The sequence below is a fragment of the Zea mays genome, chromosome 7 (genome assembly GCF_902167145.1).
Source record: "Zea mays cultivar B73 chromosome 7, Zm-B73-REFERENCE-NAM-5.0, whole genome shotgun sequence".
Taxonomy (NCBI): Eukaryota; Viridiplantae; Streptophyta; class Magnoliopsida; order Poales; family Poaceae; genus Zea; species Zea mays.
The window spans coordinates 125,416,696-125,430,905 of record NC_050102.1 but is presented as its reverse complement, the minus strand read 5'-3'; the positions used below and the strand labels follow the sequence as shown (position 1 = coordinate 125,430,905).

At 47.7% G+C, this 14,210-nt stretch overlaps 1 protein-coding gene across 1 annotated transcript; it reads right to left on the bottom strand.

The window, feature by feature from the left end:
• Positions 1-1,583: 1,583 nt before the first annotated feature.
• On the bottom strand, positions 1,584-2,555 carry gz27 (glutelin). Its single transcript, NM_001350323.1, has one exon. The coding sequence runs from the start codon at positions 2,399-2,401 to the stop codon at positions 1,730-1,732; it is 672 nt and encodes a 223-aa protein (NP_001337252.1). The 5' UTR covers positions 2,402-2,555; the 3' UTR covers positions 1,584-1,729.
• Positions 2,556-14,210: the final 11,655 nt, after the last annotated feature.

The window sequence follows — 14,210 nt, the reverse complement described above, 5'->3', positions numbered from 1 at the left end:
GGCTTTGACTTTTGCTCCAAAAAGTCAAACCAAACAGTTGTATATAGGAAACAACTTTCCCTAGAAGTTGACTTACTGGCAGTGTAAAACTGAAAGCACCTCTAAACCTGTTTTTATTGGCTTTTGTCTCTAAAAATCAAAAGTCAAACCAAACTGTTGGAATTAATAATCATTTTTTCTTTATCTATAAGCTGACTTTCTCGCAGTGTAAAACTGAAATCACATCTGAACATGTTTTTAACGGCTTTCAGATATAACTATGGAAGAATTTTTAGCAACTTTTAGTGGTTTCCACTAAACAATTTTTATCTTTTTAACAACTCACAGTTTATAGTAGCTTTTTTCGTAGTCACAGTCCAACCAAATAGACCTAGACTTGTTCGGTAGATATCGATGGCAACAATTACTATACAAACAACTATTAGGTGCAAGTGTGTAAGCGAGTTTTTGGTCCACTGTAGATCATATTTAGCACTTAAACTCTTCCACTGGCATCTCATATGGCTTTATAAAAATTCCTCTAACAAATGACAATTGCATCTACGGTTAGATCCATCTAAGAGACCAATGACACGCTTACCTATTTGTACCTATTGACTGTTTGTATAGTAGTAATCGTTGCCGGATACCGACTGATGCGGTCGGATCGGCGATCCGGTGTCAACGTTGGCCTGTTGATTGGTGGGCTTGCTGACCGGTGGATCGGTATCCATTATGTTGGAGCCGGCGATGGTTGAACAAGAGGTAATTAGATACCGATCGCTGGTAATTGTTGGAGCCAACGTGTTAGACGGTCGGTTAGGTCGATAGTTGCTGACTTTAGCGACATGACATATTCTAATCTATATACATATATCATGTTAGCTAGTTTTTAACCGTTTAAAGGCTACAAATTATATTTTTTATTTTTTTAATTTTTTAGAATATGGCTGGCCTTTAAGTTGAGAAGATGTTTGGATTCATTCGCACCTATCACTCTCTATTTTGCTTACACCACTTTTATTTTACTCATCCCACTCTTCTTTTACTCTATGAAATCACACTCACTATGTACTCGAGCTCCGACGATGTTGACCCAACACAAAGTGCTTAATATGCTACATTAAACTGACGGATACAACGATGAAGCTTAGCTTCGAGTCTTTAACTAAGGGAGGCGAAGGACATAGCAGCGAAGCTATATATAGACCAGGAATTGTGGATATCGGACTGCCATAAGTTGGGCCTAACGCCTCATCCACAACCCATTTTTTTTGAGTCGACTCGCTTCCGTTGACTTTCTGATAGTCGATCAAAATTGTTGGGTACGCCTACGCGCAACAAATGTGAATACACGTATCACTGATACATTAACTGGACACGTGTGATGTCGGTGATATTACGAGGGATCTCATCGACATTATCCCAATATATACTCCCTTCATTTCAAATTAGCATTTGTTTTAGTTCTTAGATTTTTTTTGTCTATATCTAAATGGATGATAACAAATTAGACATATACAGAAAACATATATCAATTATTGTATAAACCTATTAAAAGGTTAAAACCAATTTTAATTTGGAACAGATGGAGTACTTTTTTTCTTTTCATTTCAATTGTTCATTCAGGTCATTGCTCACACTGACACTGCCACCCATGGTGATGCGTGACACATTATTACTCAATCATCGCCGCTAAATGACTCAACTAGCTAGCTAGCCAGCGGCTATACTACAGCACATAGTTTCTTCAGTGGGGGACACCGCCGGCAGCAGCGTAGGGGCATGGAGTCGGCTGCTGCAGGCCGCACATCGCCGTCAGTTGCTGCGCTATCTGCGCCGCCAACAGCCCCGCGACCTGGCCGCTTTGCGGCTGCTGCTGCAGGATGGACTGGAGGACCAAGCCGAAGATCGCCTGGTACCGGTGCTGCGGCTCCACCTGCCTGAGCTGCTGGCAACACTGCTGCCGCAACGACTGGCACTGAGGCGAGCAGTAGGGCGTCGCCGTCGGGCTGCACTGATGCCTCAGGAACTCGACGCACTGGCCCAGGATCGGGGTGCTGCCAACGCCGCAGGTTCCCTGCAGCTGGCACGGGCTTGGATGCGGCTGTTGGCACGGGCATGGGTGTGGCTGGGGATGAGGCTGAGGCCGGGGCGGTTGAGTAGGGTAGTGGCATGGTGGCGGCGGCAGATGAACCGGCGGCGGCACATGGACCGGCGGTGGCAGGTGGACCGGCGGCGGCAGGTGGACCGGCGGTGGGAGATGCACCGGAGGTGGCAGGTGAACCGGAGGTGGCAGATGCACCGGCGGCGGTAGATGAACCGGCGGCGGTGGCTGGCAGCCGCAGCCGCCGCTTGTATGCGTGGAGGTGGCGCTCGCAGCGAGAGCCAGGAGAGCGAGGGCAACGAGCAACACCCTCATGGTGTCGATCGGGTTCTTCTGCGCTCTGGAGTAGATAAAGCTAATGGTCTGAAGACCCAGTGGTGGTGATGGAGAAGTGCACAGGCATGCGAGCGTTATTTATAGCTTTGATTAATTAACACAATTTCTTGTGTTCTTATGCCACCGAGACGGCTGTAGGCAGCTTCATGGTTTCTTGCCAAATGTATATGACTCGTCACTCTCTTTACGTAGCACGTCGATGGTTCATCTGGAATCATTCTGTACTTCTGCGTGGCTCAGTTTTGTTGCCTTCTACAGGTTGTTGATCTACGTAAAACGAATTAGATTTAGCTTGACATATGGCTTTTTTTTGTTGTAAATTTACTTTACACGTCAAGGATTTTTGTCCTGTCCGGCCTATTTTATTTTTCATGAAACGATCTTTGTAATGCAATATGAGTTGTTTGTAATGTCTTGTGAGCTGTAAGCATGTATATCAGATGAGTATGATCTCGGCATGACTCACCGTGTTTCTTTGCACACAGAGAGGATTTGTTTGATTGTTTCTTACCCAATACCCTTGACGTGCAATTTTGGTTGATGTTCTGTGAGTTGTTAAGGATACAACAAATTCTTGGAGCTTTACATGCCAATGCATGGTTGTTTCGTGTTCCTCACCACTTTAGGACTTATACGGTTGCACCTGGATGATCGAAAGGGATTGGGAGAGATTAAATCTCCTTCTATTCAATTTTGACTAGGAAGAGATTTAATCGTTTCCAACCCCTTTCGATCCAGACGTAAGCGAACAAGTTTTTTATTTGGATACCCTCTTATTCATCTTAATACACACATGTATTAAGTTGCACTAGTTATATGCCCGTGCATTGCTACGGTTTATATATATATATATATATATATATATATATATATATATATATATATATATATATATATATATATATATATATATGATATATGATAAATTTTGTTTTAATAAAACATATGTTTTCTATTGATTAGGTTGTGTGAATATGGAGCCAACAACCAATATCCAGAACACTTATACATAATTTCACCTTATTTTGTACATAAACTCTCTTATTATAGTAGTAGAGAAGAGATTATAAGAGTGCGGGTTGATTATAAAGAAATGTAGGAGTTTTTTAATAATATTGACGCGGGACGATCGTTGAAACTGGTGCTTTAATATAGTAAAGATTGGCTTAGTGTGTAAGTTAGTTTAATTTCTATCCAAATTCACCTCAATATAAGTAGTTTGTTTGGATGCACATGAGTATTGTACTCAATCCATATATGTTGGAGTGAATTAAGATAAAATTTAAACTTATTTTTTACTCTAACTTATATGGATTGAGAACCATACATATGCATCCAAATAAGACTGTAATTAAACTGAGCTAAATGTAAGTTTATACATAAACCTTTATGTGTGGAGATTGCGTGAATATGCTTCCAACAAGAAACATGCAATTCCGTGCGACGCAAGTGGACGTTCGAAACCCGTGACTTATTTCAGATAGGTGATACGATAGTGCTTTAGGGCCGGGTTGTTTCAGCTTATAAATTATATAATCTAGATTATAATTTAAATTATATAATCCAGATTATAATCTAGATGTAGTTGTTTGGTAGTTTAGATTATACAAATGTAGATTATTCATAAAGACAACAATACCCTTATTTGTTTATTTAAGGTGAGAAAAAAGATGATATATATTATAATTTCTATTTACATAACCATGGGTAGTGGGTCTTTTGCCAAAATAATCTCCAATAAGCTACTCTTGAGGAGATTATGAGATTATCATAATCTGGGGTTTAGATTATATAATCTGAACCCATAATCTAGTTGTTTGTTTACCTACTGTATTATTTGCGCTGGATTATATAATCCGGACAGATTATAATCTGAAATAAACCGGGTCTTAGATCAACTCTAATAGACTCTCTATACCTATCCCCACCCTTTTTTTTAGTAATATGCACTATTTATGAATCCAGCGTGCAAATTGCAAGCCGCTTCATCCGCTCTTTAGGCTATGCGCAACATTGCCCCCTTCCCTTGCATGCGGCGTGTAGGGGGTACTCTACAGCCGCAGCAGTGCCCCTACGGCGCCCCCTACGCGCCGGCCTCTTTCTCTCTCCCCCCAGATATAGCGTGTCACTGTTCATCTCCTAAACACTGTGCTGTGGGTCCACGAGTAATTGTTAGTAGATAAAAAATTGATAGTTGGTATAAAAAATAATATTTTATAGTGGTAGTGAGATATAGGGGGAGTATTTAGGAGAAACCGTTGCGGGAGATGAAAAAATAGGGGGGAAAATATGGGGAAAAAATGATATAGAGGGAAAAATTTAGAGGTAACGGTTGCAGATAGTCTTATAATGACGCGGTCTCTCTCCTCCCTACAGCGCAACCACTGCCCCCTCAGCTCCCTCCATTTTTTATTCTATTCTTCGTTCAGGTGAGTTGGTGGAGGGCGACAGCGATGCAGGTGTCCATCCAGGAGGACGCCACGACAGGGCTGCGCGGGATGGAGTGTCTCATCTTGCAGCTCTCCCAAGACAGCGTCAGGGAGCGCTCATCGTCCCCACACGCGGTACAGGCGCAACGTCGACGTCTGGAGCAAATCCAGCATGAGGTTGATTGCCGGGCGCTGCGGAGGTTCGTCGAGGGCATTGTAGTTGCAGTTTTTTTTTAGCAAGCAAGGGCGGTGGAGGAGACATGAGTACGTGAATGAAGCGATGGGGTTGACAACTAATTTTGGGGTGGCCGGTGGCTTGTTCTTGTTCCTTCGGCAACAGGGGTGACGTGTGGACTGGGATTCCTATCTCGGACCAACAGTCCGTGCCCACTGCCCAGGAGCCCCTCCACCGAGTCCACCAGCGCCGGGAGCTCACGTCCACCGCCGGGAGCATGAGTTCACCAGCAACGGCACCATCTCGCGTCATGTCCCGACTTAGGCCAAGAAAGAAGCCGACTGCAGTGGCCGCTCCATCGCTCGCTCGTGAGCGCCTTTTTTTGTCGGACGTGGCTCTGGCGGCGTAGTGCGTGACGGACGTGGCGACGGATGCTGGTAGCGACAACCGTGGCCAACTATTGCTCTTCGTCTGGTGGCACGCAAGCCAATCATCGCTCGATACGGAGAGGGATGCGAGTCGCTGCTGGAAGGAGGAGAAGGATGAACATACTGTTGTTGCGAATGGATGGATTGATTTACGGATGGAGAGGGTAAACTACCGGAGCTGGTCTTAGACAGGTCACAATGCGCGTGAAAGTCCCGAGGTAGAGTAAATAGGTGAAACTTAAAATTTTAAACTTAAAACACAAGCTTCAACTCCGGATTAGCGCTAGAACGAAAATAAGAACGATTGGAGTGCGGGAGAGAGAGTTCTTAGGCAAGTTGCTCAAATGATTGCAGATTACTTTGAAAGCAACTTAGTTGATACGAAATCAAAAGCAAGCAAGAGAACTAAAGAGAAGGGAGAGGAAGAAACAAATCACAACCAAGAATCAAATACAAAGAACACGTGCGATTTGTTTTCCGAGGTTCGGTTACGAATAACCTACTCCCCATTAAGGAGTCCACCAGGGACGGGACTCTTTTAACCCTTTCCCTCTCTTAAATGACCACTTAGACCGGTTGAGTGTTCTTCTCAATCTCGAAGGTCAGTTAGATCCTGCAAGGATCACCACACACTTAGGTCTCTTGCTAGCTTTATGTCACACCCGAATTTAAGGTCAAATCCGAGCGCGAATCAAATATGTGTTAGGATCAAGTATCACACATATGATGACTCATGGTACAGAAAGCAATGCCACATCTTTATTACTTAATAGGATTTCTGTATAAAATAACTAAATAATTATATCATATAACGACAACGATCCTTCGCAATCATAGTTGTCTGGGAGACGACGACCTAGACTTCTCACGAACTTATCGCAGGATCCTTCATGCTCCTTATCTTACGGTACTATTCTTGACCTAGGGGTATGAGTACAGCAAGGTGAGCTCACATACATTCATCGCTCAACAAGTTGTGGGAAATAATGTGCATGAGCTCACTTACGGTGTGGGCTCATGTGAAGTGTAACACTTACCAAAGAAGATGGTTAAGGCTGCACATTGATTTTAATAAGTTGCTCAAAGTTTTATTAGCAGTTACTAAGTACAAGTAGATACCAGCCCAATTAAATAAGAATTCACAATTAATAATAGATCCCACAATGCAATGCAAATGATAAATTAAGTTAAATTTCATAAGTTACTCATGTGAGTGTCTGAGCTGCTCTTGACCGTGAGCACAACTGATATACCGGTTTTACACTCTGCAGAGGTTGTGCATCTTTACCCACAAATCGTGTTACCCATTTGCTAGGGTCATGAATCCCATACATCTATACCGAGGAGACGAGGCAGGGTAGCACTATGAGGTCTTTACAAAGTTCCACTAGCTTTAGAAAACCCGATATGGTTTTTGAGAAGGGAGATATAGGAATCCATCGTCCAAAAAGTCATAGTCGTATGATCGATCCGAGAACCTCCCTATATCGGCAGCTCCTCTACCTCCCTTGCCCCTTTCGAGTAAGGTAGTCCTAGACTAGCTTTCCTAATTGGTCAGCCAAGAGTGTCCCATACCACCCTTGTGGTAGCACTGTTTTCCCGGGTGGTTCTCCATGTTCCAATTAACACAATGAAAGTCGCCTAGAGGGGGGGTGAATAGGCGAAACCTGAAATTTATAAACTTAAACACACACTAAGGTCGGGGGTTAGCATTAGAATTAAATTCAAGTCCAAAAAAATATCTCTCTTGCTAGGAGTTGCTCAAGGATTGCAGATGACTTATGGGAGCCAACTCAAATTCACACTAGCAAGGAAACGTTAGAGACGGGAAAACAAATCAAACAAGAATCAAGGAGAGTGAACATGGTGATTTGTTTTACTGAGGTTCGGTTCCAAAAAACCTAGTCCCCATTGAGGAGGTCACAAAGACCGGGTCTATTTCAACCATTTCCCTCTCTCAAACGGTCACTTAGACCGAGTGAGCCTTTTCCTTAATCTCTCGGGTCACTTAGACCCCGCAAGGACCACTACATACTTAGGTGTCTCTTGCTTCGATTACAAGTCACTTGAGAAATAAAAGGGAAAAGAAAAGGCCAATCCAAGTGACAAGAGCAACAAAAGAACACAAAACACCCTCTCTCAAGTCCCTAATGAAACTGAGTTGATTTGATGGCTTGGAGATGATTTGATCTATTGAATGTGCCTAGGTGTGGGGGATAGATATCCCCCCGGGTCCACTAAAAGAGTAAAAGACCTCACGAAAGGCCCAAGGGCCCAATAAATCGTAAGGTCATTCTTTCGTGGGCCTGGGGAGAGACAACCAGCAGAGCAGATCGACATGAGGCCGGATTGGTGCAAACCCGGACGACCCACAACGTCGAGCGAGTGACCACAACAGAGGTCCGACTCTCCCGCGCTGGAGCCCCCATGCAACGGAGCCATGCGAGGATAAGTCAGCAGGATTACATGGAGATAAACTCAAGCAGTTCACTATCTTCTAGCTACTCGTTGTTATCATATCCACATGTATTGCCCCACGGTCGAGTATATAAGGCCTAGGGGGCACCCCTTCAGAACGATCGACCCTATTACTTAGCCACCCACGTCAACTCTCTGTATTCTCAATCCAGAGAGCTCTCTTGTAACCACATTCACCAAGCATACTCACCAGGACGTAGGGTGTTACGCATCTCTAAGCGGCCCGAACCTGTAAACCTTGTCCACTGTTCCTCGTGCAATCGGCACGAACCATTTTGCTACAGTTGTCGACATCGTCCTACTCCTAAAAACACCTTGAGGGGCAACCCCGGGTGTGCGGTCGGACCCAAAACACCGACAGCTGGCGCGCCAGGTAGGGGGTGTGTCGACGATCCAAGCTAGCTCAATGGCCGTCACCTTCTACAGCAAGATCACCCTGCGTCCCGGATCCGTATTCTGCTTCGGAACAATCTCATCTGTAGCGGATGAAGAGGGAATTCTACACCGTATCGCAGATCCGCCGGAAAAGAAGTCTCCTCCAACGAACTCCGAAAATGCCGGAGAAGCGCAACCTCCAGCTCTCCGGAAAAAGATCGTCTCCGGAAAGTCGGGGGCCGAGGACTCGCTGACCCGGAGAACTCCACCGTCTACTTCTCCGACAAAAGAATGGACACAGATCGCGAAGAAGAAGGAGACCAGGGAGAAGCAAGTTGTTCTTTCCGTTCCTCCGGCCTCAAAGGAGAATGGAAAGAAGGTCGCCACGACAGCAGCGCCATTCTACCCCGATGTCCTCTTCATCGGGAGGGTGGAGTCGCCTACCGTCTCCGACGACGAGCCAACCGCACCTGGAGAAGAACCGCCTCAACGAGAATCCCGCCGACGGAGGAATCGGCGCAGGAACGTTCGACGACATCACGCGGCCGGAGAACGGGATCCGGAGCAGCCTGTCTCGCGAGACGAGGTCTCGGAGATAAGAGAAACTCCGGAAGAACGCGTCTTCAGAGAACGAAGGAACTCCCGACGACGTGATCGCCGACGGGCTCAGGAACAAGCTGAGCAAGATGCAAGGCAACGCCGGGAGAATCCATTCTTCGGGCGCAACTTGAATCCCGACTTCGCCCGAGCTATGAACACGCCGAGCGAAGTCGGAGGGGTACTAGCTCGGATAGCTGATGGACTTCCTCGGACTCCCGACGCTGAGGGCTACCGACGACTGTTCACCCAGGCGACCAACCATCTTCTGCCGCTTGCTCACCCACCTATACATGTACATGTGGGCCGGCCTGGCCTGGCACGGCACAGGCCCATAAAAGCACGGCCCACAAAGGCACGGCCCACAAAAGCACATATCCAATTATGGGCCGTGCCGTGCCAGCACGTGTGCCCAGTCATCGGCCCACGGCATGGCCCACAATTAGTTATGTGTGCCAGGCCGGCCCAAATAGCCCAAAATGTCTTAATGTGCCAGACCGGCCCATATACATACAACAGTAATACATCAACAAAAAGTATAATATATATATAACCAAAATAAAACTAAGATGTTTTGTGGATGCACATTATAAACCTTTGGTCAGAAAGAAAAAAAATTACAACTAGCTCACAAATAATATTCAGTTCACTGTTTAGTGTTTAATTGAGTACTATACATCCATACAGAATACATATACAATGATCATCATCACTATTCACTATCCATATATAGGTATTGGTTCTCGATGGCTTATTGAAGCTCTAGATTCTCCAAGTTATGCTAGTTATGTGGGATTTGATGGACCTTAGTTAAATACTGAGTCTATATTTAGTGGGCCTCAGTGGGCCTTAGTTAAATGGGCCGTGCCAGGCCGGCCCGTGGGCTTGACTTGAGGCCCAGGCACGGCCCACAATGTGGGCCGTGCCGTCCCAGGCCCACAATTAGGTTGGGCCGTGCCAGATATAGGCCGTGCCAAAAATTGTGTGCTTTGGGCCGGCCTATTAGGCACATCACAAATGTACACCTATACACCCACCGAACGATCTATGACACGCCATCAACAGCCGCCGAGACGCGCGAAGCTCCATCAATGCTTCATGCGAACAGCGGCATGAGAACGAGATTCGCCGCCGAGAGGAATACGACAGGGATCATGGCATCCCGGCTCAGAGCCAGGCCACCAGAACTGAGTCGGCAACAGCCTCAACTGGCGGTACCACCCGGGGACGGTCGAGGAACCATAACCGTAACTCCCCTCCCCGGGACAGACATCATCTCCGACGACAGGAGGACACGTGCGGAGTGTCCGCTCTCACTCCGCGCCTTAGGGCCATCCAATGGCCTCCCAACTTCAAGATATCCAATGTCGACAAATATGAACCTAAGAAGGATCCAGGGGGTTGGCTAGCCGTCTACACCACCGCTGCTCGAGCTGCCGGGGCGTCCGAAGATGTGATGACCGCGTATTTACCCATCGTCCTTGGGCAAGACGCGCTGCAATGGCTGCGACATCTACCCCGACACTGCATCGACGACTGGGGGGACTTCAGTCGACGCTTCACCGCCAACTTCCAGTCCCTCTCCGACAAGCCGGCACAACCGTGGGACCTCAAATCCATCAAGCGCCGGGGGGATGAGACTCTCCGGTCGTACCTCAAAAGGTTCCAGACCATGAGAAATCGTATCCCCGAGGTCACGGAGGCGGCCGTGATCGAGGACTTCTACAGAGGATCCAACGACTCGGCTTTCGTCCGAGCCATACTACAGAAGGCGCCGACTACTTCCGAGGAGCTGTTCCGGGAAGCCGACCTCTACATCACCGCCGACGAGCGGGCCCAGGACCTCATCGGAGGGACAAAGCCCGCACCGGTAGCCCCACGACGCGACGCGAACCAGCAACCCGACAAACGATGGGAGAAGAGGCCTCGCGAAGATGTACATGCCGCCGGACCACCTGCCTCTCGCGCCCGAGGAGGACCTTGTGGAGGCGAACGCACGCTGGACGACATCCTCGACGCCCAGTGCCCGTACCACAAGGACATGCGCCACACTCTTCGTAACTGTCGGGACTTCAAGCATTCCGTCGGACACGACCGACCCTTCCAACCTCTACCTCCTCCTCCGCCGAGGGGAGGACCAGATGAGCCACGACAACCCCATCAGCAGGAGGAGGGAGGAGGAGGAGCTTTCCCATGCGTCGACAGGGAGGTCAACGTCATCTTCGGTGGACATGGGTCGCAGGAGAACAAAAGACAACAAAAGCTCAACGACCGCCAGATACTGGTGGTGACCACCGGTCCTCCCGCCCCATACCGGTGGTCGGAACACCCGATCACTTTCACTCGGGAGGATCAATGGCTCAACTTCGACCATCCAGGCAAATACCCGCTCCTCGTCGATCCGGTGATCCGAGAGAGCCGGGTAAAGAAGGTGCTAGTGGACGGGGGGAGCAGCATCAACGTCACCTTCCCCCGGACACTCCAAGGCTTGGGAGTTCACCTCAAAGAGCTCCACGAGTCAGACACTCCTTTCTTCGGCATCGTGCCGACGGAAGGGGAATACCCGCTGGGCCACATCTACATGCCAGTCACCTTCGGAACTCCGGAGAACTACAGAACCGAGTTCCTGAGGTTCGAAGTGGCGAACTTCGACTGCGGGTACAACGCCATCATCGGAAGACCAGGATTGACCAAATTCATGGCCATTCCGCATTACACATACATGATACTGAAGATGCCAGGACCGCAAGGAATCATAACTGTGCGCGCCGACTTCCAAGGTGCCGCAGAGTGTTTCCGAGGGGCCATCCAAGCAGCCCTCACCACCAAGCCGTCGACGGTTCCTTCTACACTGGCGAACTCTAAGCCTGAGGAGGACCTCGCAGTACCGGCAAACGAAGCTCAGGCCGTGACCTCTATGCGGCCGACTGAAGAAACCAAGAGAATCAACCTGGGGTTCGCTGATGAGCGCAAGACGGCTATCATCAGCTCCAGCTTGGACGACAAATAGGAAAGCGCGCTCGTCCAGTTTCTGCAAGATAACCGAGATGTATTCGCATGGCAACCTGCGGATATGCCGGGAGTCCCAAGAGAACTGCCCGAGCACAAACTGAAGGTCTATCCCCAGGCGAGGCCGATTCGGCAAAAGCTACGTCGTTTCACGCCCGACAAGAGAGAGGCCATTCGTGCCGAGTTAGCTCGCTTGGTCGCGGCTGGATTTATTAGAGAAGTATTACACCCCGAGTGGTTAGCCAACCCTGTTCTTGTACTCAAAAAGAATAAAGTGGATTGGCGCATGTGCGTCGACTATACTGATCTCAACAAACACTGTCCGAAGGATCCCTTCGGGCTCCCAAGGATAGATCAGGTGGTGGACTCCACCGCTGGATGTTCTGTGCTGTCTTTCTTAGATTGCTATTCCGGGTATCATCAGATTAGTTTGGCGAAGGAAGACGAGGAAAAAACGGCGTTCATCACTCCGTTTGGTGCTTTTTGTTATACCTCCATGCCGTTCGGCCTCAAAAACGCTGGAGCGACTTATCAGAGAGCCATTCAAACATGCTTAGCCAATCACTGGGGCAAGCGTGTGGAGGCCTACGTAGATGATGTGGTAATAAAAATGGAGAATTCGGAAAACTTCATCGAAGACTTACAGCTGGTTTTCAATAGCCTGAGACGATATAGATGGAAGCTTAATCCCGAAAAATGTGTTTTCGGGGTACCAACAGGAAAGTTGCTCGGGTTATCGTCAGCCACCGAGGAATTGAGGCTAATCCGGATAAGATTGAGGCTATCATGAAAATGGAAGCTCCTCGATCACAAAAGAAGGTTCAGCGACTTACTGGATGTATGGCAGCTCTGAGCAGATTTATATCCAGGCTGGGGGAAAAAGGTTTGCCATTTTACAAGCTACTCAAGAGGGTGGATAAGTTTCAATGGACTTCAGAAGCACAAGAAGCTTTAGATGCACTGAAAAAATTCTTGACAACACCACCAGTACTGAAGCCACCTCGGCGAGCTATGTCAACTCAACCAGCTGAAGATTTGCTACTGTATATCTCTTGCACGACTCACGTGGTAAGCACCGCGTTGGTAGTCGAGCGAGTAGAAGAAGGACATGCCTATCCAGTACAACATCCTGTTTACTTCATCAGTGAAGTTCTAGGCCCCTCAAAGAAAAAGTATCCTCAAGTTCAGAAGCTATTATACGCAGTACTTCTAACTGCCTGTAAGCTGCGTCACTACTTTGATGACCACAAAATCATAGTAGTCACTGGTTTTCCAATAGGGGATATTCTTCACAACAAGGAAGCCATTGGCCGAATAGCCAAGTGAGCTTGCGAGCTGGGATCTCATGACATCGAGTTCCGACCTCGCACTGCCATCAAAACTCAAGCACTGGTTGATTTCGTATCAGAGTGGACTGAACAGCAAGTACCAGATAACCCAGAGACTGCAGAAGTATGGCGAATGTATTTTGATGGCTCGCTGAAGCTGCAGGGAGCAGGAGCAGGGATTCTCTTCACCGCACCTGGAGGCGAACACCTCAAGTACGCCCTCCAGCTGCTATTTCCGGCCTCCAACAATGCAGCCGAATATGAAGCTCTGATCCATGGATTGAACATCGCCATATCATTGGGCGTCAAGAGATTGATGGTATATGGAGATTCTCTGGTAGTCATCAGCCAGATAAACAAGGAATGGGATTGTTCAAGCGATTCAATGGGAAGATACTGCGCTGCCGTCCGAAAGTTGGAAGATAAATTCGAGGGTCTGGAATTTCATCATGTAGAAAGAGATCGGAACACAGCAGCCGATGTACTGTCCAAGCTAGAATCCAGTCGAACTCAGGTCCCACCCGGAGTCTTTGTGCAAGAAATTCTACAGCCGAGTATCTCAATGGATCAAACAGAGGAATGCAACATCATAGATCAACCCGAGTCAGACTCTGATGACTGGAGAAGGCCGATCATTAAGTATATAAAGAACGAAGAAGAACCAGACGACAAGAACTCGACAGAACGCATTGCCAGACAGTCGGCTCACTATACACTCGTTGGGGAGACATTATACAGAAGGGGTGCATCAGGCGTCCTCATGAAGTGCATTCTCCCGTCCACTGGGAAGCAACTTCTAGAGGAGGTCCATGCTGGGCAATGTGGAATACATGCAGCCTCCAGAACACTAGTCGGGAAGGTCTTCAGATCAGGATTCTATTGGCCAACAGCAAGAACGATGCAACCGAGTTAGTTCAGAGGTGCGAAGCTTGCCAATACTTGTCAAAGCAACAACACATGCCAGCACAG

Excerpts from the sequence above, each read along its gene's own strand:
- gz27 (NM_001350323.1), bottom strand. The coding sequence starts at position 2,401 with ATGAGGGTGTTGCTCGTTGCCCTCGCTCTCCTGGCTCTCGCTGCGAGC.